This window comes from Trypanosoma grayi, assembly GCF_000691245.1.
Source record: "Trypanosoma grayi strain ANR4 Tgr_147_V1, whole genome shotgun sequence".
Classification (NCBI taxonomy): Eukaryota; Euglenozoa; class Kinetoplastea; order Trypanosomatida; family Trypanosomatidae; genus Trypanosoma; species Trypanosoma grayi.
This window is the reverse complement of record NW_008825766.1, coordinates 1-27,721: the sequence shown is the minus strand read 5'-3', so window position 1 is coordinate 27,721 and position 27,721 is coordinate 1. Positions and strand designations below refer to the sequence as shown.

The 27,721-nt window shown below is 52.6% G+C and overlaps 15 protein-coding genes across 15 annotated transcripts; all 15 read right to left on the bottom strand.

Moving 5' to 3' along the window:
* Nucleotides 1-302: 302 nt before the first annotated feature.
* On the bottom strand, nt 303-605 carry DQ04_01471140 (hypothetical protein; the record flags this gene model as incomplete). Its single annotated transcript, XM_009310780.1, has 1 exon — nt 303-605. One exon carries the CDS (start codon nt 603-605, stop codon nt 303-305), a length of 303 nt encoding a protein of 100 aa, XP_009309055.1.
* Nucleotides 606-1,276: 671 nt separating this feature from the next.
* On the bottom strand, nt 1,277-2,914 carry DQ04_01471130 (COP9 signalosome complex subunit 12; the record flags this gene model as incomplete). Its single annotated transcript, XM_009310779.1, has 1 exon — nt 1,277-2,914. One exon carries the CDS (start codon nt 2,912-2,914, stop codon nt 1,277-1,279), a length of 1,638 nt encoding a protein of 545 aa, XP_009309054.1.
* Nucleotides 2,915-3,081: 167 nt separating this feature from the next.
* On the bottom strand, nt 3,082-3,936 carry DQ04_01471120 (tRNA methyltransferase; the record flags this gene model as incomplete). The annotated part of the gene is made up of 1 exon (XM_009310778.1): nt 3,082-3,936. The coding sequence occupies one exon, from the start codon at nt 3,934-3,936 to the stop codon at nt 3,082-3,084; it is 855 nt and encodes a 284-aa protein (XP_009309053.1).
* A 286-nt stretch (nt 3,937-4,222) lies between these two features.
* DQ04_01471110 (hypothetical protein) lies at nt 4,223-5,779 on the bottom strand (the record flags this gene model as incomplete). The annotated part of the gene is made up of 1 exon (XM_009310777.1): nt 4,223-5,779. The coding sequence occupies one exon, from the start codon at nt 5,777-5,779 to the stop codon at nt 4,223-4,225; it is 1,557 nt and encodes a 518-aa protein (XP_009309052.1).
* Nucleotides 5,780-6,937: 1,158 nt separating this feature from the next.
* On the bottom strand, nt 6,938-8,347 carry DQ04_01471100 (dihydrolipoamide acetyltransferase precursor; the record flags this gene model as incomplete). Its single annotated transcript, XM_009310776.1, has 1 exon — nt 6,938-8,347. One exon carries the CDS (start codon nt 8,345-8,347, stop codon nt 6,938-6,940), a length of 1,410 nt encoding a protein of 469 aa, XP_009309051.1.
* Nucleotides 8,348-8,467: 120 nt separating this feature from the next.
* On the bottom strand, nt 8,468-8,893 carry DQ04_01471090 (hypothetical protein; the record flags this gene model as incomplete). Its single annotated transcript, XM_009310775.1, has 1 exon — nt 8,468-8,893. One exon carries the CDS (start codon nt 8,891-8,893, stop codon nt 8,468-8,470), a length of 426 nt encoding a protein of 141 aa, XP_009309050.1.
* A 198-nt stretch (nt 8,894-9,091) lies between these two features.
* Nucleotides 9,092-12,076, bottom strand: DQ04_01471080 (hypothetical protein; the record flags this gene model as incomplete). Its single annotated transcript, XM_009310774.1, has 1 exon — nt 9,092-12,076. One exon carries the CDS (start codon nt 12,074-12,076, stop codon nt 9,092-9,094), a length of 2,985 nt encoding a protein of 994 aa, XP_009309049.1.
* A 192-nt stretch (nt 12,077-12,268) lies between these two features.
* DQ04_01471070 (hypothetical protein) lies at nt 12,269-13,078 on the bottom strand (the record flags this gene model as incomplete). Its single annotated transcript, XM_009310773.1, has 1 exon — nt 12,269-13,078. The coding sequence occupies one exon, from the start codon at nt 13,076-13,078 to the stop codon at nt 12,269-12,271; it is 810 nt and encodes a 269-aa protein (XP_009309048.1).
* A 489-nt stretch (nt 13,079-13,567) lies between these two features.
* On the bottom strand, nt 13,568-14,707 carry DQ04_01471060 (hypothetical protein; the record flags this gene model as incomplete). The annotated part of the gene is made up of 1 exon (XM_009310772.1): nt 13,568-14,707. The coding sequence occupies one exon, from the start codon at nt 14,705-14,707 to the stop codon at nt 13,568-13,570; it is 1,140 nt and encodes a 379-aa protein (XP_009309047.1).
* Nucleotides 14,708-15,089: 382 nt separating this feature from the next.
* On the bottom strand, nt 15,090-15,494 carry DQ04_01471050 (putative protein disulfide isomerase; the record flags this gene model as incomplete). The annotated part of the gene is made up of 1 exon (XM_009310771.1): nt 15,090-15,494. One exon carries the CDS (start codon nt 15,492-15,494, stop codon nt 15,090-15,092), a length of 405 nt encoding a protein of 134 aa, XP_009309046.1.
* A 206-nt stretch (nt 15,495-15,700) lies between these two features.
* On the bottom strand, nt 15,701-16,072 carry DQ04_01471040 (hypothetical protein; the record flags this gene model as incomplete). The annotated part of the gene is made up of 1 exon (XM_009310770.1): nt 15,701-16,072. One exon carries the CDS (start codon nt 16,070-16,072, stop codon nt 15,701-15,703), a length of 372 nt encoding a protein of 123 aa, XP_009309045.1.
* A 324-nt stretch (nt 16,073-16,396) lies between these two features.
* DQ04_01471030 (hypothetical protein) lies at nt 16,397-20,722 on the bottom strand (the record flags this gene model as incomplete). The annotated part of the gene is made up of 1 exon (XM_009310769.1): nt 16,397-20,722. One exon carries the CDS (start codon nt 20,720-20,722, stop codon nt 16,397-16,399), a length of 4,326 nt encoding a protein of 1,441 aa, XP_009309044.1.
* Nucleotides 20,723-21,230: 508 nt separating this feature from the next.
* Nucleotides 21,231-22,706, bottom strand: DQ04_01471020 (mitochondrial ATP-dependent zinc metallopeptidase; the record flags this gene model as incomplete). Its single annotated transcript, XM_009310768.1, has 1 exon — nt 21,231-22,706. One exon carries the CDS (start codon nt 22,704-22,706, stop codon nt 21,231-21,233), a length of 1,476 nt encoding a protein of 491 aa, XP_009309043.1.
* A 795-nt stretch (nt 22,707-23,501) lies between these two features.
* On the bottom strand, nt 23,502-26,327 carry DQ04_01471010 (transportin2-like protein; the record flags this gene model as incomplete). The annotated part of the gene is made up of 1 exon (XM_009310767.1): nt 23,502-26,327. The coding sequence occupies one exon, from the start codon at nt 26,325-26,327 to the stop codon at nt 23,502-23,504; it is 2,826 nt and encodes a 941-aa protein (XP_009309042.1).
* Nucleotides 26,328-26,757: 430 nt separating this feature from the next.
* Nucleotides 26,758-27,060, bottom strand: DQ04_01471000 (hypothetical protein; the record flags this gene model as incomplete). Its single annotated transcript, XM_009310766.1, has 1 exon — nt 26,758-27,060. One exon carries the CDS (start codon nt 27,058-27,060, stop codon nt 26,758-26,760), a length of 303 nt encoding a protein of 100 aa, XP_009309041.1.
* Nucleotides 27,061-27,721: the final 661 nt, after the last annotated feature.

The window sequence follows — 27,721 nt, the reverse complement described above, 5'->3', positions numbered from 1 at the left end:
CAGCTCAGCTTTCAAGGACTTGAGTGATACTCTCATCTGGGCCCCATGTATGGGGTTCCCTCGGACATATGCTTGTTCTCATGCGCATCATCGTGCACCAAGGTCGGCAAGCCGTGCAGTTCTTCCTTCCGCCGTTCATCGCCAGCACGCTTACGGAATGAGCGGGGCGAGCGAAGTGGAGGTAATGCAATCTGAGACAAGAGGGGAGGTGGGCATCAGCGGATGACGCTTAACAAAGCTCACTCATGTGGGATCGGATGGAATGGGCTTAAGCCCTTCCAGTACGATGTGTTTGGTGTGCATCATGTGTCGCAGGCACAGACACAGGGGGAAGTTTGCTCGCGTGGAAAGGCNCGACCACTTGCGCCTTCGGTGAGAAAAATATGCGAGCTGAGTAACACTGCAAGTCCGCATAGCGGACCGGCAACAGGGTTATGGTATAGAACAGCCTCTACTGAGCGGACTCCAGCTGCCACCTCATACGCCGACTCAGGCACCCCATACATCTCCCCCCACCTTTTCAGCGTCCACGACGTAGCCATACTTTCGTCCCTTTCGTCACCTCCCTTACGGAAGATCACTTTCACCCAAAACAAACAAAACATACGAAGACAACAAACGGCACAACTTTCAGACAACAAAAACCAGAATTCCAGTAAGTCCAACCTACGAAAAAAACAGAGCTCTTCAACCGCAAAAAAAGAGTCAACTGTAGCAAATTGCAATGAATTCTCCACCATGCACGGGCAGTGCCCAATGCGTCGGATTATTGGTCGTTTTTGACTCATCAGGTAACACAGGGGATAAAAGGCGCAGCTCAGCTTTCAAGGACTTGAGTGATACTCTCATCTGGGCCCCATGTATGGGGTTCCCTCGGACATATGCTTGTTCTCATGCGCATCATCGTGCACCAAGGTCGGCAAGCCGTGCAGTTCTTCCTTCCGCCGTTCATCGCCAGCACGCTTACGGAATGAGCGGGGCGAGCGAAGCAGAGGTTGTTCTGGGGTCATTCTGACTGTTTATAGAAAGATGTTGTGAATTATATTCTAGCACGCATTTGTGTAGATTGTATTTTGTATTCTTTGCTTCTCGTCGAGATAAGAAGAGGACCAAAGCTGTTTAAACGGCTGTTTTCTGTACCATTGTATGTGAAAGTTGAGGCAGTGGCAAGAAGCCGCCAAGGGTACAATATTAGGTTGTTCGGGGAAGTGAAGAGATGAGGTTGCGTGTCACACGCATGTCCTTCGTGTTTGTAAATACCTGCCGGAACTATCCGTCATGCTTCTGTTGCTAACGTGGGGAAGGGGCACTGGCGGGAGAGCACAATGGTCTTGTGCTCGTAGGAGATATAGCCGCGCACAAGCCCACAGGCAATAAGTTTTGCCGTCCACCACGTCATTTCATCATCTGTCATTGTGGATGCCCCCTCGGCGTCTTCCTCTGCTCGTTGTCGCTTCTGTTTCTTCGGATACGGTTGCGCCTGGTTAGCCTGTGCACTGGCTGCTCTGCCCTCCTCCACGACGTGCGTGTACGCCGCCGTAAGTACGGCGAGTGGGACACGGCTGTTGTCGACTTCGCTGCAGTTCCCCAGTGCGGCATGTGTGCGTGCCAGCAAGACAAAAAAGCAGAAGAGTTTTGCTCGCTGAAGGATGAAATACACCCCGCGCTTGCGGAGGAGCATAGAGAACGTGTCGACGGCGGTGGTGAAGGCATGTGGGTCACCGCGCTGCAGAGCGGCAATTATGGGTGCGAAGACGTGGGCGATGAGGTCATCTGTCTGCAGGATCTCCGCCGGGACCACCTTGCCGTGGGCGACGCCAGCCACTGTCAGATAGAATCGCACGCGCTGCTTGTTGCGCTGCTGTACCTCCGTGCCTTCACCTGGTGGTGGGAGGAGATGGTACGCCTCCCGCAGCGCCTCGTGGGCCTCAGCGAAGTGACGGTCGTACAACATAATGCGGCCCTTGTAGTAGCAGAACGTTACAACCTCCGCCGTCATGTGCTGCGCTGGCCGCAGGATGGACTTGCCCCAGTCGTTGGTGCTCTCGGCCACCTTCTCGGATTGTGCCACGGAGTTGACGAGGATGCGGCACTGATGGTTGTTGTAGCGATGGAAGAGGATGCTCAGCAGGCCGTTGCAGACCGCCAGGGCGCCGCGGCGACGGGAGTGCTCGGGCGACTCCCGCGGATCCTCGACTTGTAGGGAGAGCAACAATTTCCGCCAGCTCCGTACAATCATACCGGTAGCCTCATCAATCACTTTCTCACTGGCCTTCCGCGCGGCGCGGGGGATGCAATGAACAAAGTGCAGCAAGAGTAGCGTGTCCCAGCCGACGGTGCCAACAGTGCTGCCTCCTCGCCGGTAGGGGGGATAGTGGCTGCGACTCATCGAGTGTACCTCTTGAAACGCTTCAAAGACGTGTAGGAGGCCGCGTGCGAGCGTATCAAAGTACTGCTGTGGTGGTTTGCTGCCATCGCTTTTGTTATTGTTGTTGTTATCATTTCCGCTGCTGCCACATCCATTACTAATACCATCCTCCTGCCCATTGCAGGCCTCAGCGCGCTGGTACTGTGCAAGCGCGCCAGTGGTGGCGACCCGCACCACCACCTCAACGTACAACTGCCGCTCCTTCGCATCTTTGGCAGCCGCTGCTGCCGACTCGCTGCGGCGCAACTCTCGCGACCCTTCCACCCGCTCTGCGAGCACACAGCGAAGGTGGTCCACTGCTGCTTCGATGTTCGCCAGCACGGCGGCGCTTGTCACTTGGGCGGCCTGGCCCTCCTCTGCCTGCGCGATGCAGTCCGTCAGAATCACACCGTTTCGCGCTGCGATGGCATCGGCGGTGCGCTGCAGCCACACGGGCGCCACGCGCATTGCCCTCTGCGGCTCTCCCGCAAGGCCGTCCCTCCGCATCAAAGTCTTTGGGCTACTTTGCAAGTCGGTTAGTTCGTGAAAGGAAGAATGAGTAAATGGGTAAGAAGTAGTGGGGGAAAAAAAGGTAGGGTGCGAGGATAAGGATATGCAGCGTCACTTTTTCTACACATGTGCAGCAGCTCAGCCATACAAGCAAGACACATCTCTTACACGCTGTGGGGCGGCGCCGCCAACCCGAGAACGACGCACCAATTCTCCTTGTCGTAGTACGAGTCCCTCACCACCGCGCCCGCCTCCTCTGCGAGCCGCTCCAGCTCACCCCTCGCAAACAGGTGGTAGTAGCGGTGGTACACGCGCTTGTCTTTGTCGTGTTTTTCGTGCATCTCCCAGCGGATAAAGACATCCGCCGCGTCGTTTCGTGAGCGCTTCTTGGGCTGCTCCTTTGCCCACACACTGATTAGCACGAGGCCGTCGGGCCGCACGAGACGAAGTAACTCCCGCACCGCCTCTAACCGTCTTGCGTGTGTGGCAAAGTGGTGAATGACTGCTATGCTGATGACAGCGTCGAAGATGCCACTCCGAAAAGCAGTACTGCGACCGTCGGCGCGAAGAAGATCTGTGCGAGGAATGAAGGTTGCACACGACGGCTCTGTAGGTGATGTCGTCTGCTGCTGCTGTTTTTGTGCCAGGCGCAGAAGCCCTTCACTGGAGTCGATGCCGACGACATACCGGCACGCCTCTTCTGTTTCGTTACTTTCCACCATGGCTTCCACACCGTTAATGTCATCTCTGTTTTTGTTGCTGTTCGCTAGCGGCACCGTTCGGCGTCGCTGTGCACACGCAAAGTACTTGCCATTGCCACAGCCGACGTCGGCCACCATGCTGTACTTCGGGAGGGACTCAATGAAGGCCTGTACCTTGGGCCACGCCTTGTACCGCGTCGACGAGAAGTGTGTCGCTATGGCGTCGTACACTTTCAGCACATGCTCCCGCTCCAACACATCGCCGTCTGCGATCCGTGTCGGATCCATTTCCACCTGCGCATTGCCGCTGCCCGCCATATGGGAGGGCGTGGATCTTGCAGCAAGCCACATAGAGAAACAAAGGGTGGGAGGAGCAGTGAAGAGATATGTAGACCGCACATTTACTTGTTACCTTCACCGCCTTCGCGATGCCGACCTCATATTTTGTTTGTTATTTTTTTTTTTGCCCTCCGACGGAGCAAGCCACACAGGGAAGCAATAGACAAATGGCATGCGTCAATTATATACGCAAACGAGAGATAATTTTATAACAATAATAAAAAAAAAGTGAGCATCAGTAGAAATCAGCATACATCTGCGGCAGTTACACGTTCTGCGTCGTTCCTTCGGGGCGAGCGGCTGTGGCGGACGTGTGGATGCCGCGCCTGTTGAGCTCCATCTCTAGCTTCTTCATCTTCACGCGCACCGCCACACTATTGCCGCCGACGACCTTGACGGAGCCCACCTCGCCAAACCCGCGGTCATCCTCGACGGACGCAATGATGTCATCAACAATCACCTCCGCGAAGCACCGCACATCGATCTGTGCAACGAACACGCCAAGCATTCGCTCCACAAGCCGCTGGTCACCACGCTGCAGCGGGCCAGGGCGCCAGATGGTGACGTGCGAGTTATCCCACAGCTTCACCACGTCACGGCGCAGCAGTAACTCTGCGCGCTGCTGCGTCACCGTCTCTCCGTCGTCACCGTCCTCACCGTCCAGTTCAGTCTTGTGGAGGAAGTTGCGGCTTATGTCCTGCGTGTTGCGGTTGAATAGCGTGAGAAGCTCCTCGTCGCTCTCAGCATGGGCGCGAAAGTACGGCAAAGGACTCCACATGCTGCTTCCCATAACGCTAACCTGCGTGAACTGCTGCAGCGTGGCCTCCCCGCCGCGGCTCAGCTGCTGCTCGGGCCATGGAGGCCGCGCGCTCGTGTCACTGGCGCCAGTCTCACGGCTTCCAGTCTTCCCCGCCTCGGCGTTTGTGTGGAACCACGCGGGCGCCACGCGTCCGTAGCATGCCGCGTATATCTCTCCCCAGAGCACACTGTCCATCTGCTTCGAGTGGCGCTCCATGAGGATCTCCTCCTCTTCCTCCAGCGGCTCTGCGTGGACCATGCAGTTGAACACACGCACCATCTTGGCGAAGGCGATGGCGTACTGATGATCCACCGCATGCACCTCCGACCCCATGAAGAACTTTTTCGATCCCAGGCAGTTGATTGCAACGTGATGCCCGCTGAAGACGGACTTGTAGAATGTGTTCTGCAGAAGCGCATTGAGAAACCCATTCTGCGCGTCGTCATTCACCGATGGATCACCAATCACCTTCACGTACCCCATCGCACAGCCACTGCTGCTGCTGCTGCTGCTGATGTCACCATTACTGCGACTACTACTACTGGAGGAGAGGAATGAACCATCGTTTCGGCCGATTATCTTGCCCGCCCTGCCAAGTGGTGGTGTGGCTTCTGAAGCTTTCTTCATCATTGCCGTCACATCGCTGCCGTTGATGCCCGTCGGACTGGCGAAGCGCAGCCCTGATGCCGATCCTCGCATCTTGTTCCATGTGTCCCACAGACTCGGGCTGGTCTCAGGGCTGCTGTACCACCGCCCCTCCCGCACGTATGACGCGGGTACGTGGGCGGCATCTGCAACGATTTTGTTCCAATCGACTGATACAACGGAGAGGCAGTGGAGGGCGTCGCCAGTGTGGATGTGCGGGAATTTTGTGCGCCAGCGATTGACGGGGATCGGATACCGCGACAGTGCCACCACGCGCGCCACGTCAGGGTGCGACACAAGACGTGAGACGAGCTCGCTGCCGGTGTTTCCCGTCGCACCCGCAATGAGCACCGACAGCTGCTTCCCCTTCGATGCCATACTTCACCTGTTGTTGTTTTTGTTGCGAGCGACACACGAATGTTTGTGATGCGTCCAATAAGAAAGAAATAAGAGACAGAATGAGTAATCAAAGCACTCCCAGGCTCAGCAAGCAGCGTCAGTGGCTATTGTCACCCTTGTTGCCGGGTCATACATGTCACAGATATACACTGTCATCTCTTATTTTCTCCCTTTTGGCTCCTGGCGTTGCATACTCTTTCAGTGCATTCTTGGTTGTTGTTTTTTCATGACAGAACCGTTCCTTTGGGCTCACCTGTTTTGCTCCGGAGAGGGAGGCGAGCGGCAAATCAAAAGGAGCGTCCTCGCAGGGCCCCCCCCTTTCCCACATTCATCATCTCTCAACCATCTTTTTTGCTTTCGTCCAACCACCGTCCACACCACCACTCACTGCTGCGACCACGCCAGGCGTGCGTGCGTGTGCGTGTGTGTAAATCGCGGGCGAGTGGAGGAGCGAGAGCGACGGGACGTGTTTGCGCCGTCTTGTGACGGATCCCCCCATCCACACCTCATCCGCCAGGGCTTGTTTTTTTTCTCTTGTTTTGCTTTACGCCGCTGCTGTTATTCGACTGTGTGTTCTTTGCCCGCCCACCCCCCACCCCTTTTTTTTTTCGTCTTTTGCTTCCTGTCCTTGGGCTTCTGGCGTTTTGAAGGGAACGCACAACCATTCCCCCCCTCCCGCCTCTTTTGCCTCGTCTCCAACTGCACACAACGCAGCCGCACCCCACGGGGGAACAACAACAACAATAACTTTAAAAAAAAAAACAAGTGAGCACAAAGGAGTGGGACGGCGAACTCGTGGCGTGGTCGTAAGCGCACAGCTGCATCCTTCATTCCGCCCGTGCTTCGGGTTCTTCCTTCCCGCCCCTCCCCCCCTTCTGGCTGTAGCGCCGCCTCTCTTTCTCTCCCCGTGTTTTTCACATTTGCCCAGGCTGTACCCTTAGTGTGTTCCGTTTTTTTTTTTCGCCTTGCTTTATCCTTTTTTTTGTGTTGCCTTCTTTTTTGTTTTTTGTGGCTTCCCTCGTATTAAAAATGACCGCTTGGTTTTGCATTGTTCATCTCTCTCTCTCTCTCTCAACATTTTTTTAAAGGGCGTACGGTGTATCCGCCCCCCTTCCCCAGGCGGCAAGAGCAGCGCCGTCACAACATGAGCGAGAGCGGGTTCTCGATGGCGTCCTTGAAGTGCTTGCACCACTCCGCACCGACGGCGCCGTCAATGACGCGATGATCGAAGGACATGGTGAACTTCACAGCCATCTCCGCTTCCGGGCCCACCTCGTACTTACCCGTCTCGCTGTTGAGCGTCATCTTCGGCCGCGGCTTCGCTGAGCCGACGGCGACGATGAGGGACTGCGGCGGGTTGATGATCGCCGTGAAGCCAGGAATGCCGGAGGCGCCAAGGTTCGACACTGACACCGTCCCGCCCAAGAACTCATTGGGCTGCAGCGTGCCTTCGCGTGCCTTCTTGGCGAGGCTCTTCATCTCTGTGGAGATGTCTGCTAGTCCCCGCGCTTGCGCGTTTTTGATGATGGGGGTGATAAGGCCTGTTGGCGTCGCCACGGCCACGCTCACGTCGACAGTGTTGTACCGCCGAATTACGCTGCCCTGCCACGAGGAGTTTGCTTCCGGCACCAGCATGTTAGCCCGTGCCACAGCCTTGATGATGTAGTCATTCACAGTGATCTTGTATTTGCCGTCTCCCTTGGCGTTCAACTGTTGAATGAGTGCCACCATATTGTCCGCAGAGCACTCCTCAAAGAGGTAGTAGTGCGGGATTTCAGTATTCTTGGACTGTGTCAGGCGCTTCGCGATCGTCGCGCGCATATTGGTGACGGGGATATCGGTGTAGTTCTCATTGACCGGTGGGGCGGGCTTCGCCGCCGCTGCTGCTACGGCCTCCTTCGGCTTCGCTGCTGCTGCTGCTACGGCCTCCTTCGGCTTCGCTGCTGCTGCGGCCGGTGCCTTTTTCCCGCCGCTAGCTGCCGCCACCTCGACATCCTTCTTCACAATGCGGCCAACACCGCCACCGGTGCCGTTGATGCTGTCAAGCGACACGTTAAGCTCCTGTGCCGTCTTGCGGGCGAGCGGCGACGCCTTCACGCGTCCGCCGCTGGTGGAAGAAGCAGAAGGAGCAGAACCAGTAGCAGATGGTGCCGCCGACGTGGAGGCAGCCGGTGCCTGCTGCTCTTCTGCCGGTGCAGCCCCCTCGGGCTTCCAGTTCTTCACCTCGTCGGAGTTGGCGCCCTCCGCCTCATCGACGAGGAGGCAGACGGGCTCGCCGACGGTGACCTCCTGGCCCTCCTGCACCAGGATACGACCAAGGAAACCCTCCTCCGTCGCGTTATCATACGATACAACAGCCTTGTCAGTTTCGACCTTGCACCACGTATCGCCGGTGGCAATAGAGTCACCGACCTTCTTGGACCACTCCGTGATCTTGCCCTTCTCCATCGTAGGCGACAGTGCCGGCATCGGAATTGGCGTGATGGTGAGGAGGCGCAGGGCTGCCACAGCGCTGACCAGCTGGTGAGCTACACGTCGGCGGAACATTTCCTTCCTGCTGTTATTAGCCTTGTTGGTTTTTAGGGGTTGGTGATATTTATTATTTCTTTACTTGCTTCCCCTGAGGTTTTGTGTTTTTTTTATAGCTTAGAACGCTTGTGATTCCTCTTAATCGCAGGTTGCGATGCAAACAGAGAGAGAGAGAAAGACAAAGGGGTAGCATATGCCGGTACATGTGTATGTGTATATGTCTGTTTCGGCGTGCCCGCATGGCCCCATAGGGAGAAGCCAGTTGCAACCTCTCTCTTCAGCACAGCAGTCATCCCCCTTTCCTTCGTTTTCTTTTTTGTTGTTGTTGGTGGCACCGTTAATGGGATGGCAGCGGTGCCAACACCAAGGTGTATGCATCAGATCAAGGCGAAGCGGGGGGACCAGTCCACATTCTACAGGAGCCTGGGCGATCTTTTCAGTGACGCTAAACCGCGCAGCTGGGTTGATGCAAGGACGCAATAGCACACATACGGATGCTATCTCGTGTGCACTGTGTAACGGAGTGCTCACGCAGGGAACCCCATTTGTGTGGCACAACAACATTATATATATATATATATATATAAAGTACTGAAACACACCGCCAGATATAAGAACGCAGCCTGCGAATAAGAAAAAAGTGAATGCTAGCAGTAGAGTCATCAATCGTAGTACTGGGGCGCTCGACCCCGAACGACCTTGTGAAATCCGCTTGTGCTTCTGCTCTCGTGAAGTGTTTTTACTCTCATTCCTCTTAGCAGTTTACTTCGCACCCAGCACCTCTCCCGGCGGGCGCAGCAAGAACTCCTTGAAGTGTCGACGTTTTACATCAAAACGTGTCGAAATTGCCAAGTGTGCATGCAGTTCGTCGATCTGCGTCTGCGAGAACCGTGTCTGAAGAGCCGTGACGTACTTTGGGAAGTGGTCCAGGTAATTGTCAGCGAGGGTGGTTACTAGGCGTTCCCTGTCCTTCAAGGGCAAGATGGTATCATCTGCGCACGTGACGAAGTCCAGCATGCGACCAAAGGTATGTACCGCTAATTGGTCCAACTGCGCCGCCGTCCCGTCGCCGACGCAGGAGGCGCCGTCAAGTGTTGTGAAGATGAATCGGGAGGCTTCATGCGTGTTGGCGCCGCTCTCGAGCACGCTCAGCGCCACTAAAACCACGCTCTGCACCAACTGTATGTCTCCCTCCAGCAGCTTCCGCTCAACGATGTGCCGCCGGATAAACGTAAAGACGTCCTTGGAGTAGTAGAAAAGCTGCCTGGTATTAATGACGTCATCCTCAGGTTTTGCGTTGCGGCAGGCGACCCGACGCTCGAAGACAGCGACACATGGTAGAAGGATATCGGCGAGGAGTTCGGGGTGGGCGCTGCCGATGGGGAAGAGGCACTGCAGCATCAGCGAACGCACGGCATACGTGGGCAGAAACTGGACCGACACCCCGAGCATTCTCAATATCCCACGCAAGGCCTCGGCGGGGAGGAACGCACTCAGCCCGCCGACAACCTGATAAAGCGACATGCGCATTTCCAATAGTGTTTGACGAGCCCTCTGGACCGCGCCTCTAGGGTGTGCGCTGCGCCGTGAATGGCCTGGCAAATACTGCTCGCGCTCGTCGATGCCCATGTCGAGGATACCGGCGTAGGCGGGCGGCAGCTCCTCCACGCGAATGCCGTGAATGAATTCCAGCAGCCGCATAATGTATGGCGCCAGCGCTGTGGAGGACTCCACGATGTATGGTGATGTCTTGCAGCGCCGCAGGACACCGGCCACGACGGTCACACCGTCGCGGATCATGTTGCGCTCGTCGCGGTAGTCTTGCGTGTCCCCGATGATGATGTTGTTAAACTCCCCCTGAGTCATGCTATCCACACGCCGCTCCAGCATCTTCAGAATGGGGCTGAAGATGGATTGCAGACGCCGCTCCCCCTCCTCAGGGGGGAGCGCGGAGGTGAGCGCAGCAGTGGCCTCGTACAGCAGCGTCCGTTCCTGTGCTGTTGTGGACGGCAGCATCAGCAGCCGCTCCATGCGCCTCATGAAGGGATCGCAAAAGTATGACAGTCTCACCGCGTGTTGGCTGCAGGCATTAACGAGAAGTGTGACCGCACGTTTGCGTGCAGACATGACATCAATGTCATTTCTGTCGTAGTTCTTGCGGTCAAGGCATGAGAAGATGATGTTGAGGGTTCTCTCCCAGACACTCTGCGCCACGTCGTCCCTGCAGTTCCAGAAGTATGAGAGCATGTTGAGAAATACGGGGCAGAGAACCATGTCTTCAGTCTGATGCTCTACCAGTGCCTCTATTGCCTGCCCCACATAGTCGGAGGAGTACTTGAACGACTCGGAGAGGTGGTCAATCAGGAATTGAGACGCCTCCCACTGACAAAATGTGTTGCTTTGCTGTGTCACGAATCCTGACGATGTCCGCGGATCCCCCAATACGCCTCTTCCGTCGCAGAGTGTTGTAAGGAGTTGTGTGATAAACTGGTTAGCGACAACAGGGTAGATGCGCGCCAACGTCGACAGCAGACCTCCTACAAGACTGCGGAACTCTGCGAAGCCTCGTTCAAAAAGTTCAGCGGATCCAAACTGCTGCTCTGACAAGAGGACCCCTTCGCGGTCGGTACCAGTCTCGGGGCGACATTTGTTCTTTGGCACCAGCACAGCAATACGTGCCATAAAGTCTAAGGGGTTGAAGTGCGAGAAGCCGTCATCGCCTAGGCGCTTCAGCACACTACACACCGTACTGGCAAGGGATATGCTTGGAACCGCCAACATAACAAGGCACGCTTGGCTAACTGGTGCTGCTACGGATTGAATTAATTTATCCGGCATTTCATGTAAAAGATCCGCTATTTCATCAAGAGTTCCGTAGCTCCGCTCCGCCAAACACACATCCACAGAACCGAGAGCTGCGCCGAGAAGCACTGAGAGCTCTGGGCTCACTGTCCCTGATGACAATACGTCACAGCGCAGGAGGGCTGTCGTTGCAGCGAGTGCCTCATGGGCCATGGGCTGCCAGTGCACCAGCACCGACAGTGCATTGCCCAATCCCACTTCCCACCACTGCGACACCTTGAGGGAAGGGGCCAAGTTCACAACGATTGTTAGACAGTCCACGACGGATTCCGATGTTCCTTCTGCGCAGCAGCGACTACCTTCACCTCCTGCCGCCGTGTACATGTCAAAAAGTGCCTGGATGACCTCCACCAGGATCCTCCTGCCGCACTCTGTCATGGCGTTCTTCAGTTTCTTCATGCGTTGCACAGGGACTTTACCGAGATGCGGCTCCATGCAGCGTGAGACGAGCAAGCACAACAGGCGAACCTTGCGCGGCTGCTGAGACAGACCCGCCTGTGGTGGGCACACCTGATTCATAAGGTCCGGACATCTGTCAGGCCATTCGTGCACAATACACTCTGTGATGAGATCTACAAGGTCCCCGCACAGGAGACGACCTAAAGTCGGTTCGTTAAAGTACCACATCATAATCTCGTTGTACGGCACCGCACTGGCACCGATACGGCCAGACACAAGGGCACGCCTCAAAAGCACCGCACCATACGCTTGCACTGCAGCCCCATAATCCGTCACTCTAAACAGCTCAACTCCAATGCGCAGCACTTCGTCTGGACTCATTTGATCCTCCGCTCGCATGATTTCCATTGTAGCAGTACGGCGCGTTTCATTGTCATGGGCTGTGTACATCATTGAAAGTGTACGAATGAAGTTCTCGAGGTTCATGATGATGATCGCTTCCTCTTTTTTTTGTTTGATTCTTTTGTTTCAAAACAAGAAGACAAATTCAAGGGCCAAGTTGAAAAGAAGAAATGAGACTCGGGCCCACGCTGGAGGCGCACTTCAAGCCGTGCTGTAAAAACAGAGATGAGAGGCAAACACATAGATAAAAGTGTCCGGGTGGCGTCCCAGACTGGATCAACCGCGTGACGGCGAGCAATCGCGTGGCCCCAGTGAGAGACAGCTGCTGCTGCTACTACTACTACAACTGGTATTCTTCCTCACCACATTGCACTCTCGCACGCTGCAACCTGCCGCCGCTCGCCAGTTGAGGCGTCGGCAACGACTCCAATCAACCGGTTCCACCACCATCGTCGCACCGTCGTACAGCCAACCGCTCATGTCGCTCATGGTGAAGGCACAGCGATAGAAAGTTGCCCCGCGGACGTCCCAGTCAGTCATGTCAGTGCGGCAAAACACACAGTGAGAAAAGCGGCACCGTCGTGCATCGACGCCCACTGCGTCCGTCGCTAGGAACGTACATGAGTGGAGCTGCGCACCTGCCAGACTACACCGCTGCATGCGAGCCAGGTTGAAGGTGCTGTGGCTTGCGAATGCGTCTGTGAAGTCAGCACCGGTGAGGTCACTACGGTTAAGATCGGCAGAAAGACGTGAGCAGGTGAGGTTAAGACCTACCAGACGGCGGCCCTCCATGAGTGCGCCGACTTCATGCTCCTCGGGCATCAGCTTACTGTCACGACCTCGCGGAGTCCGTTCAACAGCACGCAGCACCGCGTCACGCACAAACGGCAGCACCTCCCTTTCAGTGTCAAGTGGACCGTTGAGCAGTCTCGATAATGATGATGCACTACCACCACTAGAAGACTCGGTGGTGGTGGCCGTCACCCAAGACGCTTCGAACGGCAGTGAAAGCAGGGCAGTCTTTCGCTGAACATTCAGCGCGTCTATGACCTGTGCCACAACGGCACGACTCAGGTGCCGCCCCATCGGACACACTGCAGACAGAAAAGAAAAGTGAAACAGCAAGCAAAATAAAAGGGTTCCGCAGTAGCAACAACATAGCGTGGCGGCCGCCGTGTAGAGAGGAGGGAAATATGTCCCTAAAGGTGATCGTATGATTTTTGGTGTATTTAGATTCACTACATGTACACGTATACGAGTGCAATACTGACGGTATCATTTTCTTTTTTTGCGTATTCATCCTCTAGGAACTCGCCTCCCATCGCCTGTTGCCGTGGCGCAACAACAAACAAACCAAAACAAAACAGCGACACAAATCTAAAGTGTGTCCGTGTGTGATATACAGTGAAAGGCCGTCTCTTTTATTGATACACATGGCTCTAAGGGTGATGTTTACTCCTTTCTCGGACACCATTTGTTATGATGTATTTGGGTGCCGCGTGCGCATCTGCGTTCTGAATGCGCGTGTGTGTATGTGTGAGTGGTTGGGGGGACAGGAAGGGGAGGGGAACACACTCAGAACGCAGCACGCGAACGTCCCGTTTTCACAGCCGTTCGACTGATGTGTGGAGGACGCTGGGAAGCTGGCGTGGTGCCATAGCTGCGCACTGCAGATGGGTCTACAGAGACCACAAAGGGCTGGTGGGGCACTGGCCTCGTGTTGTACGTGCACGTGTCGGGGGCGTAGCAGATGTGGCACGGCGGCCCAGGTGTTGGGACGTGATGTAGCGGACACATCTGCTGGTGCTCCTGCCGCCCCATTCCCTGACGCTGTTGAATCATTCGACCCCCCAATGGAGCTGCCGTTGTTGCTGTTCCTGTTGCCGCTGTCGGAGTTGTTGCTTCTGCTGCTGCTGCTGCTGATGATGATGCTTGGCCCTGGAGGATGTCAAATCGAGCTGTGGTACTCGGCGTGTGGCTTGCGCGTGTCGACTGGAGACGTGTCGAGCGGGCGTCAAAGAGACGGGAGGGCGTTGCTCTTGGTTCCTCTACGTCCTCCGTCTCCTGTGTGCCGCGCAGCACCTGCACCGCCTCCTTGTTCAGCGCACAAACACCACGAACAAAGGCCGCCTTCATTTTCTCCTCCAGGCAGTCGCTGCGTCGTCGCTCCTCCTCTGCTCTCTCTTTCAGCGCCTCTACTTGCGCCAGCAACTCGGCCTCCCGGAGCTTCCACTGCGACTGCTCTGCCAGTGCTAGCCGCTGCTGCCGGCGCGCCGCGGCGAACAGACGCCACTGCGCGTACAAGTGGTATGTTCGCAGTATGTTTCCTGAGCGCTTCAGAGTCCAGTCGAGTTGCCGTCGTTGCCGTTTCTTCAGCAGCCACGAGACCCAATCACGAAATCGTCGCTGCCACCACAGCCGCTGGTGTGCATCGCCTAGCATCAGGACCAAGTTTCGTATAATTGTTTTTTGTTTTTGTATATCATTTCGTGCACTGTTAAGCTCGACCTCGACCTCCCTCTTCTCGTCCAATATCGCACGCTCACGACATTCCGCTTCAGCTCGCAACGACTCTCGGATGATTATCTGCTGCTGCTTGAGATAGAGTGTTAGCATCTGCAAGATACCCTCACGCATTCTCGACGTGTGAGCATCGATGCCAGCTCCTACCTCCTGTAGAAACTCCTCGTGCTGCTCTGCCGCTTCGCTTGTCATTGCCTCGCTTGGTCCCCTATGAGAAAGCTTATGTGTTAGGTAGACAGCCACAGAAGGCGTTACAAAAGAAGCAGTGGTGCACCAATATATCCACACAGAAGCACACACACACACACACACTATATATATATATATATATATAACCGAAAACTATACAAACGAGGGGGTGTCAAGCCCAGCGTTTTTTCGCGGCACATGGTGGATGTGGCAAAGAGGCGGGAAGAGCAACGGCACCTCTGCTTCAAATAATAATAGAAATCAAATATCGCCTCACGCGCGCACATATTACCTTCATTACAAAGCAGAGATAGCAAACCTTCGGTAGCCTATTCCGCAAGCGGAAAGTTCTCTTCCCCCATATCCTAGCACTTTTTTTTTTGCTTTACAGCGCGGCAATGTTTTTCCGGAGCTGCCCATTCAGGAACGATATCACCCCTTCTGTTGTCCGCTCATCCTCGTATGGAGCTATTTCGCCCGTTGCTTTGAGAAGAAGAATCGTGGGGAAGGCCTCCACGCCGAACCTTTCGGCAAGCATGCTGTTGGCCGTCGCATCCACCGCCACCACCATGATGTCCTTCTGCCCCGCGCACGTCTTTGCCACTGTGTTGAACACTGGTTTGAACGATATGCACGCGTGGCACCATGGCGCATGTAGCAGAACAAAGGCATGCTTGCCCTTCATCTCCGCGTCAAAGGAAGTGTCGTCCAGCTGCACGACTTCCTCTGCAAAGGCAACACCTTCCTCCGCCTCAGCTGGCGACATCGGGCTTCCAAAGTCCTCATCCATTGCAAACGCCTCCGCCTCCGCCTCCGACGGCACACGGAAGGACTTGACCACAACAGTGGCGCGCAGCGGGGTGTCGGGCGGTACGTTCAGTTTCGCGTTACCCTCCGCACCGAAGCCCAGCGGGGCAGGGATGCGGATGGTGCGCGTCTCGCCAACACAGGCGCCAAGCAGCCCAAACTCTAGACCGGGCAGCGATGCGGCACTCCCTATATCGCTAACAATTTTGTCNTCTCGCCAACACAGGCGCCAAGCAGCCCAAACTCTAGACCGGGCAGCGATGCGGCACTCCCTATATCGCTAACAATTTTGTCCGTGCGGTACAGCACTTCTTTCCTGTTTCCCTTTCCAAAGTCAGTAAAGAGCCGCAGGTCGACGGTTACATGCGCGCCGGAGGGAATGCGCTGCGCATCTGTGCACGAAGGGGCACGCTGGAGAATGCCTACAGAAACCTGCGGCAACAGTTCACCAGCATCGGCACCGTACGCATCCTCCATGTGAGCATCTGCTGGCTGAAGCACCATTCCTAGCAGCAGCAGCAGCAGCATGAGGTTGATAGGCATGATCATGTGGCGCATCATATCTTTCTTTCTTTGTATGTTTGTGTGCAGGTGTAAATCCCTTTCCAGCTTGGGCTTTGCCCAGTTAAGCACAACCTCAGCAAGAATAACCCCCCCCCCCCNCCCCCCCCCCCCCAAAGAAAAAGGACGAATGAAGAGCATCTGAACCTTCATGGATAAAAACCTTTTTGTTTCTTTACAGAGGAAATACACAGAGCTAAAAAAAAAGCTCTTCACTCCACTAAAGAAAAACGCCCTGTGAAACAAGGGGTTAACATACGCAAGAAAGACAGTCCTTTAAGCCTTCGACGTATCAGCAGACATACAGCAGACACAGCTGTACGATCACCTCCCTTCAAACATCTCCTTGGTGGAGAGGTCTGGCTGTGTTCCGAGAGGCTCCTCATGTAAAGAAGAGGAAGAGGCTTGCTGCTCTTGGAGTGCTGCAGCCTGTTGAGGATTCAGAGTTGACTCGTGTGCACGAAGAGACTCTCGGCGCTTTTGTAACTCAGCATAATCTCGCGCAGCAAGGGCTGATCGGAGATTTGGATTCCTTGCGATACGTTCATGCCTCACAGCTTCGCGATACAGAAGCGATGAGCCATACGTAAATGTTCCATGTGATGGGTCGGCCAGGTGGGCTTCAAGTGCACGGATAGTGCGATCCAACTCACGCCGATCGATAAGATGTGCCAACTTCTCCCGAACGTTCGTCAACTCTCGCAGAAGAACCTCCTTCTGCCCCTTGTCCCCTTTAAGAAGAATCTGACATACACGTCGCAAAGCATCGTTTATTAACTTCTGGCCACGATTGCGGGAAGCGAGTGCGCCCTGGGTGTAGATGTATAGGTAGGCTGGTTCGTACATGTCCCACATCTTGCCTACCTCCTCGGCATTTTGGGGATGAACACGGAATGCGAAGTAAAGGTGTGTCCAAAAGAGGTACGGGTCGGACCCCTCGTACTCCAATGCCCGCCAACGTAGGATTTTTTTGCGGAACACCTCATCTGAAATTTCGTTTACAGCAGCGAAGTATTCCTCCAACTCAGGAAGGTAGGAGCCACCGTGTGCACGCTGCTCCATGTTTTTCAGAAGCAAATCATTCGATGGCTTCGTTTTGATACGGGCGTTCACTTTGGCCGTGATGTATTCACCAAACGCAGGCAGGTTAGCGTGTACTACTGCAAGACGGTACGGCAGCTCGGAAAAAGGCTCCAACCAGTGCGGTGGTTCCTTCTCCGCGAACAGTTTGTCCACCACTACTTCTACTTCCTGCAGGTGCCGCTCCAGATCTATTCCAGGCTCGTAGACCCGCATAAGGTACTTTGCCTCGGTCAACAAGGGGGCTTTCCACGACGGGGGGAGTCGCTCACGCGCTATGCGCACAGCCATGTGGTAAAAATTTAGGCATTTTTCACGGTAGGAACGTCCTGTCTGGAAACGTCCTTGCCGAAACATAAATTCACTGTGCTCATGGTACAAGTCTCCCATGTAGCGCAGCCATAAATGTTCTGCTGTTTCTTGCGTCAGCGGAGCCCCTTCCAGAAACGGGCGAGCACGCTCTGGGAACGGATGGATGGAAGGGTGTGTCTTCTTATTTACGTTCTCCAGGCATCGGTCGGAAATGTCCAGCGCGAGTGTCAGGCGGCCACGGCGCTCGTTGTACCACATATACTCCGTTTCGTCTGTCACTGGATACCATCGTTTCGATGTTCCAGAGTGCCAAAGTCCCTCTGCCTTGTCCAAATGACCGGAGATCTCAGCGTAGATGGCATTCTCGCCGTCAAGGAAGTCCTTCTCATCGTACTCATATGGAGGGTCAACGTCAGGGATGGGAATCTGCACAATGCCATTTGCGGCTTTGGCATAATTGGAAAACCATTCAATAGAATCCTCAAATAGTTCCTCTGCCCGTGTACGAAAGCGTGTGTCAGCGAAGTCAATGTACAGCCGTTGCATCTGCTTACCTGCGTAAAAGCAGAGCGCGCCACGACACCATTGGAAGAAAGCCTCAACAGCGGAATCGCGTGCGGAGTCCCTCACGCCCTCCACGCGCATCGGACACTTGAACCTGGCGTCAATGACGTGTTTCTTCAGGAACTCCAGACTCGTCTCGAGCTGCTCCACGCTTTGAAAATCAGTTAGAATGAATTCACTGAGTTCGTTGCTGATCCAGTTCATAAAAGGTTTTCCTAATGGTTCATACTTCCTGTCTCGAATCATAATGGCGTAACGCTGGGCAGGATTCTTGCGGACAGATTCGAGTTCCAGAGACGTCATTTCCTGTATGAAATTCATGAAGCTTGGCCCGAGCAACTTGCACTTAGCGGAGGCACGTCGCAAAATTTCATCCGCTTCTGCTTTCGTCGTGTTTGCTTCTGTCACACGATTTCCCTTGAACTTGTAGAAGTCGGCAAGAAAGTGTTTCGTGTGGGCCTCGAATATCAGTCGGAAGATGGCCTCGTGCTCTTCGGGTATCTGCGGGTGCTCACCCACTTCACCACGGCGGAAGCGCTCCATTGTGTCCATCAGCATACGTTCGCACTTGTCTTCTGTTGTCACTTGTGTGAGATTGCCGAATTCTGTAATGCTCTGCTGAAATGTTCCACGGTAGGCCCGCCAAGTCTTTTCCATATCTGCCTTGTTGAAGTCAACTGCGTCCTCTTTCGCAACACCGCGGTATGGGTCGGTGATGGAGTCTGTCTCCCATGGTAAGGAGGGGAGAAGGATGTCGGGGTCATACTGCATTTTTGCCTTGCGCAGTCGTTCTTGCCGCTCTTTGCGCAGCTGCTCAGACTTCTTTTGCCTCTTTGCTGGTTGCTTGGATGCAGTAGTGCTCTTTGTCTGTTCATCGTCCTTTGTTATCTCTCTGTATAGAGGGAGGGGTTTGTACCCCTCCACCAACTCTGGAAGTGACCGCAACTTGTGCATCTTCACCTCGTCAAAGGATGAGACACCACTGATGGCGTCATCATTCGTAATGCGCCTCTCCTCCGTCAGTTGGGGTGGTTGGTAGTACTCAATCTTCGCTGTCTTCACTTGCATTTCCAATGGATCATGTGTCAAGCCGTACGACTGAATCAGTGGCTCCGTCTCGACAAGAGTTTCGCGATACCACTCCGGCATGGTCTCCATCTCACGGCTCTGTGGAATTTGGTAGAGGTCTTTCGGAACATCTGGCTCCTTATCAAGTGGGCGTTTCTTCACTTGAATAAAACCCGAAGGGGCACCACCTTCCTCTTCATTTTTCTCCTTATTCCTGCGGGGTTGCTTTGGCACGACATGCCCTGAACCCATAGAACTAGAATCTTTAACAAGCAGTTCTTCATCCTCCTCCTTCTGCCTATTCTCAAGTGCTACTGTGGTATTCTCAATCTTCTCCAATACCTCTTCCATGCTGTCCAACGAAGGCGCCGTATATGATTTCTGAAGCCGCTTGATCTCTTTAATTTTTCCTTCTACTAGTGAGCGTAGTATAGGGCGGTCACCATGCTGTTTGGATGTGGTATGGTGTGCCTTCATGAGAGCCGGAACTGGATCCTCTCCACCTTGTCTTGCCATGTCCGCTGTTTGCTCCAGCATCTCATTTTGGATGTTTGCCTGTGCAGCAATGGACGCACCCTGTTCCACAGTTATGCCTGTTGGTAGTGGCTCCATATCAGCCTTTGGAAAACCAGAAATGGGATCAATCTGTTGCAAATTTTTTGGTTTACCGCTCTGAAGCGCTTGTTGGGCGCCGTATGCCTGAATCTTCATTTTTGTTCGGGCAACTTCGAGGGGATCTGCGGTACCCGAGAGGGCCTGATACGTTTGCTCGGGATCAAGATCAACCACACCGGAGAGAATGCCATTATACACGTTTCCCATCTCCAGTTGCCGCTGTTCCTCCTCTTCCATGAGTACGCGATCTTCACGAAGGCTTTGATGGACGGCCTTCCGTTCCTCTCCCTCAATAAGCCACATGCGGTCCTTGTACTTGGTATCAGCCAAGTGTTTCCACGATGTGTCAGACCAACGCTGATCAGAAGGGAGAACTCGTCTTCTACCGTGTTCGTCGTAATGATCAAGGTAATCTGTGTATCCTTGAGGCCAAATCATACGATCCTTTTGAATCTTAAAAGACCGATCCTTCCAATGCAAGTACCATTCTTGTTCTCGCTCAATGGGATCCTGAATGTAGAGGTCAAAGCGATCTCTAATATCCTGAATAATTTCCTCGGAGGTCGGTACGAGCGACTTCCTCCATCGCACTTCCCATGGAAGCCCATCAACATCCTGCTGCTCCTGCAACATGTCACGCCGTGTTTGTTGTGAGTTCTTTGTCAGCCGCTCACCAGGGCCGTACTTCCCGAACCGTTCTTGCATCTCACGATCCTTTTCAACATCAGTACGACTACGGCGCTCTTCCGGAACCTCTGGAAGCGTCAAGTGTTCCAAATTATTCATGCCAAAACGAATGTGTTGTGTTAGATCTGGTGGCTCTACGATCGATATTTGGTTCCCAGTTGTAGGGTCTGCGTTCGGTTGGTTACGCTGTTTGTCACGGGACGGTCCAATAGAATGACGAGTTTGCACGCAAAACGCACCAGCCGAGGGGCATCGATGATGCGCAAAGTTCAGCGGTACCCCAATAACATTGGGGAATGACGTCTGCGAAGGAACACGACGCATGCCTTGTTTACTGAAGCTTTACTTTTTTTTGTCTCCCTTCACTCGCTTCTAAGATAATCGAAGGCAGCCCTTGTTCACCACAAATAAAATATAAAAAAAAATTAATTTCCAGGCAAAAGTCAAATAAACAGGATGAGAACGTGCAGAGAAAAGAAGCACCTCAATTTTGAGTTGTGTCATGGGCATTTGTCTCTCTCTTTTTTCTTTTTTCTCCTCTTCGGACAATGTTGGGGGATCACAAAATAGTTGTGAGAGTGCCCCTGGCTTTGCCTCGCTTTGTCACTTTCTTTTTTGTTTTGTTTTCTTTCGGCTTATATACATATATACATATGTATATATGTATGTATATATATATATATATATATAGAGAGAGAGAGAGAGAGAAAGATATATTCCTTCCAAGGTAATGGCTTTTCTGCTAGGAATATATCAAACAACGAAACAAGCCTTCGTTTGTAATAGAAAAAAAAGCATGGTGATCCGGTGCCTAAAAGTGCCGGGAACTCTGCTAAGATATTGTCACGGGGCGGCGTCCTCCTTTTATTGCGTCTGAACCTTTTGGTGGTCTCTGCGGGGGTGGGGGCTGTACGTTCTCTTGCTTGACCTTGGCCGGTAGCATCTCACCATTTAAAATTTTTTTAAGTTCATCACCTGATAGAGTTTCGTGTTGTAGAAGGTGTTGCGCCATGGAATCAAGCTCCTGACGATGACTGAGTAGCATCTCCCTGATTTCCTTATACGACTCTTGCAAAAGTGAAGAAACCTCCTTTTCTATCCTTCGTTTTGTTTCGTCCGACATATATGCACCTTCTGGTGTATCCAAAGACTCATAGTCAACAAACCCCAGTTCATCGCTAAAGCCAAAGCGTCTTACCATATTACGCGCCATCTGTGTCGCCTGGTGAAAATCTGAGCTAGCTCCTGTGGTTACATCACGCACTCCTAGCAAGATCTCTTCCCCTACCCTACCTGCAAGGCAAACCTTCAATCGAGCCAAACACTGCCTTTTACTTTGGCTGTACTTATCCTTCTTAGGCAACTGTTGCACAAGTCCCATGATGCCATTGCCTCGAGGGACGATAGTTGCCTTATGTACAGGATCTGCGCCCTCACTTTCCAGAAGAAGTGCTGCCAAAGCATGGCCACCTTCATGATACGCTGTCACCCGTCGCTCCTCCTCAGGGACAACCTTATTGCTTTCCGCACCCATCATAACCCGATCCCTTGCATATTCAACATCCTCCATTGTTATGGCATTTTTGTTGAGTATCGCAGCTCGAATTGCTGAAATGTTGACCAAGTTGCTTAGTTCAGCTCCGGTAAAACCCGTAGTTCCTCGAGCGATATCCTGTGCTTTAACAGAAGAATCCGTTTTCACCTTGTCTAGATAGACTTGAAGTACTTCTGCGCGTCCCTTCATGTCTGGAGGATCCACAGATACTGTTGTGTCAAAACGACCAGGACGGGTTAGGGCTTTATCCAAGGCGTCTGGAGTGTTCGTAGCTGCAAGAACAATAACGGATTCTTTCGAACTAAATCCGTCCATCTCTGCCAGAAGCTGGTTCAATGTCATGCGTGAGTACGCGTGATCGCTTCGCGATCGCTTACCGCCTAATGCATCGATTTCATCAATAAAAATAAGTGCTGGGGAGTGTGCTTTCGCGGCTCCAAACAAATCTCGGACGCGACGTGAACCAACACCAACAAACATCTCATCAAATTCACTTCCTGTGGCGTAGAAAAAACTCACCCCCGCTTCTTTTGCAATGGCCTTTGCGAGCATTGTCTTTCCACACCCAGGGGGGCCGACCAAAAGAGCACCTCTTGGAAGGCGGCCTCCCAAAGAATGAAACTTTTCAGGGTCTTTGAGAAACTCGACAATTTCTTCAAGTTCCTTCTTTGCTTCATCACAGCCTCGAATAGAGTCGAAGGTAACGTCAATATCACTCAAGTCAACAGGTGAGATATCGGAAGCTCTGAACATTCCGGCAATTGGGCCACGGGCAAGACCCGATGCCTTTGGTGATGCATTACTTTCCTGCATTTTCGCACTGATTTCATCAATAAGGTTCAAAATGCAAGACAAGCCAATTCCAAGGAGTAAAAGCAACCAGATTCGTGTGGCCCATGACGTTTTTTGGGGTGCAGAAATGACAACTAATGGCCGTTCTTTGGTTCCCAAATCAGGAATGACAGCCCCCAGGTGGCTTGAAGAGGCTCCTCGCTGATCATAAAATACGGGTGAAGACTGGGAAAATCCTTGATAATTGTAGGGAGGGCCTTGTGGCTGCTGCTGTGATTGAGGCGGATAAGGTGGAGGTGGGTATGCAGTGGGCTGAGGGTAGTTATGATAGTTGCGCCTTTGCCCGAAGAGTTCTCGTGGAATAATAACGGTTGAGATTCTCATCCCCGGCGATGATTTGAAGCGCAATGATAGCGTGCGATGCCTCAATACAGCTTCGACCGGGCCCAAAAACCGCCGCATCTTTTTCTCTTTATTTTCCTTTTTTTTCTCAGAGAAACCCCCCTTCAAAACTATATATGTGATGGCCACCTAACACAGGAGACTGGAGGAAAGAATCACTTTCTTTTTTCTAGTCATGTCACTTTCAACGTTAGAGAAGGGACCTCATACGTTAGACATCAGCACATATTTCTCATACCTTTTCAATTCCTCGAATTTTTTTTTTCGGGTTTCCCTTGAAATGTTGTGTGCTTTTGCGTCTCGTGGGATACACAGCAACAGTTCCTCATTAAATTCGGGCTTCAGTAGCTGTCGTCAATTCATACCGTATGCCAACAATAACATTTCGCGAAAATTGGGGTTTAGAGCATTTATGTGCTCTTTGAGCTGCTCACCCTGTCTGCTGTTGTAAAACAACAACAAGGATTTGAGTTTTTCTTGTGTACCTGGAAAGTCACACGCCGCCTGCTGCCAACTATAAACGAGACGCATGGCATCAGGTAGCATGGCGAGAGCAACCTCTTCAGCCGACAAAAGTGCATCTATCAGCTGTATTGTTGCTACTGACTTTTCGTATGTATTCTCCGTCTGAGCCATAATTCGAGCCACAACATCGGGACGTGATTGCCTTACAAGATTTGGCATGACACCGAGTGCACGACATATTTCGAACGCCATGCGGGCAAACAACAATAGAGAATCACCATAAGCGTCGCTACGAAGTGCGTCTACTGCGGCAGAAAACGCGGCAGAAGCGCTGCTAGGAAATTCCGAAGAATATACTTCAACCATTAGCGTGATCAAACGTACCAGTTCTAATTTGTTGGACGGATCATCAACTTCACGCATAGAAGAAGCAAGTTTTTCCATCAAATTTTCACTCATCCCATTTGGAAACGCAGCACCCCCAATATTATTCAGTAGGCGAATAAGAAGTTCAACAGCTGCTGATTTCACGGTCTGCTGGGGTGATCTAACAAGGAGGTGATAAGCCAATCCTGCAAGAGAACCTTGTGTTTGGCTTGCCCATTCGGCGAGTGTGGCAGATGTAGTTGTGGTCGCGAAGTTGCAGCAAGTGTACATGATGTTGTACAACAAGTCGGTGTCGTCGCTCACATTTCTCTCAACAGCATCTTTTAAGGTCATATGCCATGATTCAAGAAATTTCACCGAAGTCTCTGGATTCGGAAAGCGTGACAGGTAACCCACAATAACACGATCAATCGAAAATATATCCTTGTCCACGTGGATATTGGGTAATTCGTTGATGTAATTGTCAACATATGTCTTCTCAAAAGACTTGGCACGCTCAGTTCGATTATTTTCAAACACGGTAACAATGCTCGAAGCCGCAGAAATATTCTCTGAAACAGCAATCAACCGCAAAGCCAAATCACACAGAAGGGACAGGTTTGCATCACAATAATTGGGTAAACATGCAACGACCGCCGTTGCCAATCCAGAGTAACTACCAGCGAGCTTCGTTAACGCATCCATGTTATGACCCGTAATGAAGGCTGTGTTCAGAGAAGATACTGCCGCTTGTTGAACACGTCTACTAGTATTCTGTGTTTGTGCTATAAAAGCCGCCACAATATTAGACAAAATCCCATCATCGCGTGCATAAGCCCACTCCAACATTCGCGACAAGGCCCAAAGGGCAATACTGACCACAAATATGTTTTCTGATGGAGATGTAACAGCGCTGATAAGTTGTTCCACAACAGTTGGAAGTATCTGTTCAATTTCAGTATAGCAACCATTGGCCATAGTTCCAATCAACACAATCGCTGCTTCTTTGAGTTGACTATCTCCATCCCATAAAATTCGAACCTGTTCGATCAGATGTGGAAAAACCTTTTCACTTGAAAAAACACACAAAGCGTCAATGCACCGTAATGTTGATGCGCGCAATGTCGCAGCCCCACGGTCTTCATCAAAAAATGTATCCTCAGATATGTCTTTACGTTCCTCACTGATATGATAATTTACTGCAGTTGCACCGCGCATTCGATAGTCATCGGTCGACAAAATGCTATTTATCTCCTCCTGTGACATAGGAACAAACTGCACTAGGACCGGTACAAGATTCGGTAGTGATTGGAGAATTGGTTCAACAAGGAGGCATATAGGCCCCTCACCACCCACCCTGTCATAAAATGACAGGGTCGCGGTCAACAAATCCATTGCGGCAGTTTTAAGTTGAACATCGTACTCACTTGTGATGCTTCTTGATGAAACAAGATCTATCGTATTGCGAATCCACCAATGGACAAGTCTGGCCATATCTGCATCTGAAAGAGGCGTGAAATAATCCAAGTACTCAAGCATCATAACACACGAGCGTAATACTTCAATCATTAGTGCAATATCACATCCACATCCTTGTTCTAAAATTGCAGTACAGGCACCAGTAAATGTCCCACTTGCACCTACTAGCCCATTCTGTAAAGGTGAGAGTCCCTCCACATTCCAATCAAGAAGCTCTGCGTGCTCATACATATTAGAACACATTCGAAAAGCAGCCTTACGCATGCTCAAATGTGCATTTTGATCCAATGCCAGCGTCACAACCTGTTCAATTATATCCTTACCCGCAGCACCCACTTCCTTTGGAAGATCTTCTACAAGGTACTGAAGTGTGTAAAGAGCTGACAAAGTTTTTAGTTCTCCTGCCCTGAATAACTCATTGAGAAGCAAGTTTGGAAGGTTTCCCATCCCACAAGCTTGCCACCAATCAAAGGAGGTAAGGGCCGTTATCTTAACAACAATTTGGGCTGCCACACGAGCAATGCGAACATCTGTCGGATTACCTAGCACAGACAAAGCACCCCGGGCAGCCTCCTTCACAGCTACCTCACCCAGAGCGTATTCAGACCTTTCCAGGTTGTTTTTTAACGTAATACCTGCAAGTCGTCTATACTGAATCCAGGAACCAACTGGTTGCAAGGTTTGAATAGGGCAATTCTCTGCACTGAACACGAAGGATAGCAAAATGCAGAAATTTGGATTTGCCTGGTATTGTTGTAGCTCTTCATACGCTTTTCTTGAATTTTGAACGCTAATACCATTATCATGAAGAAGTCGCAAAACGCTTAGTACGTCGTCTGTTGTTGGATTGTATTTCTGCTCAGACTCCATGGCACTGTATCTAGTTCACTACTTTTTCCCCCAAAAAAGTGCCAGCAGGAGGAAAGGAAAGACGTTGACAACGATCAATGCATTTACAAAACCCATCGAATGGTATCATAAAACGACAATCCCTTGTAAACACCCATGCAAAAAATTGACAAATACGGAGCGCTTTCAGTGCCCCCCACTAAGATTCCAAAAGAAGAGACAATCATTTCCGAACGTTGCCATATAAACAGCATAAAGGTACCAAAAAAAAAANCCCACTAAGATTCCAAAAGAAGAGACAATCATTTCCGAACGTTGCCATATAAACAGCATAAAGGTACCAAAAAAAAAAATAGACAAATTTAAAAAAATCGCACTGCATCCAAACGAACAACGCAAACGACAGCCACAAACAAAAAAGGCTTCCACCAGAGAGGCCACGGAAAGACAATCAGCCCACATTGACGCCAATCACTCCAAGGAAGGGCCGGCCCCGCTTGCAACTTCCCGCGCCGCAACGGCCAGCTGCCCCCAGCCGGGGGGCGGACATGGGACCCGGGTCCCGCCACGCCTTGATTCGACACGGCGTTGTCCTTTTCGGTCTTGTGGCGCACGCCGCCGCGCCATCAGCAGCATCCCCTGCACTAAGCTGCTGCTTAGCGGAAATGTGGAAAAGAACCCCGGCCCCTCGCAGAAAGGGAGGCTGCGGAACCCTGCTCGGCCCGCGCAAGCCGAAACCCCCAGCCCCGGGCATACAACCCCGAAACGCGAACACGACGCCCTGTTTGCTGCCCGCAGAAAAACGCCCCCCACCCCTGAAGCAGGTGTCTTCGGACCCCTTTCCCGCCGGTGTTGTGTGACCGCTCGCGCCTTCCGCGGCGGGGTCGCATGAACCTTCGCCGGAAAGGTGGCGCGGGTGGGGCGGGGGCGGGTGTTGGCCGCAGGCGTTGGGGTCGCGAAAGCAACCGCGCAGCTGGAAGCATTCGTTGGGCCGGCGAGTAAATCCAAATACCTTCCTCCGGTTTTTCTTCTTCCCCGTGCAATTTTACGACCCGTTTCCGCTGGCCTAAGAAGGAAGGAGGAAATGCATTTGCGCACATCTGCCGCGCTAGGGCAGATTATGTGGGTTTCGGTGGTGGAAAAACCCACCCCTTGGTGAAACCGGCCACCCCATCGCGGCACCAAGGCGCAGCGCCCCGCATTGCCGGGGGAAGCCGAGCGCCAGCAACGTTCGCCACCTGGGGAACATTGCGGCGCCAGGCTTGCGGCATCACACAGCACCAGGACCAGCCGCGCCTCGCTGGGACACGGTGTTATATTCGTCGGTCTTGGGGCGCGCGTTACCGCGCCGTCGGCGGTATCATCCGCACCAAGTTACTGCTTAGTGGAAATGTGGAAGAGAATCCCGGCCCTAC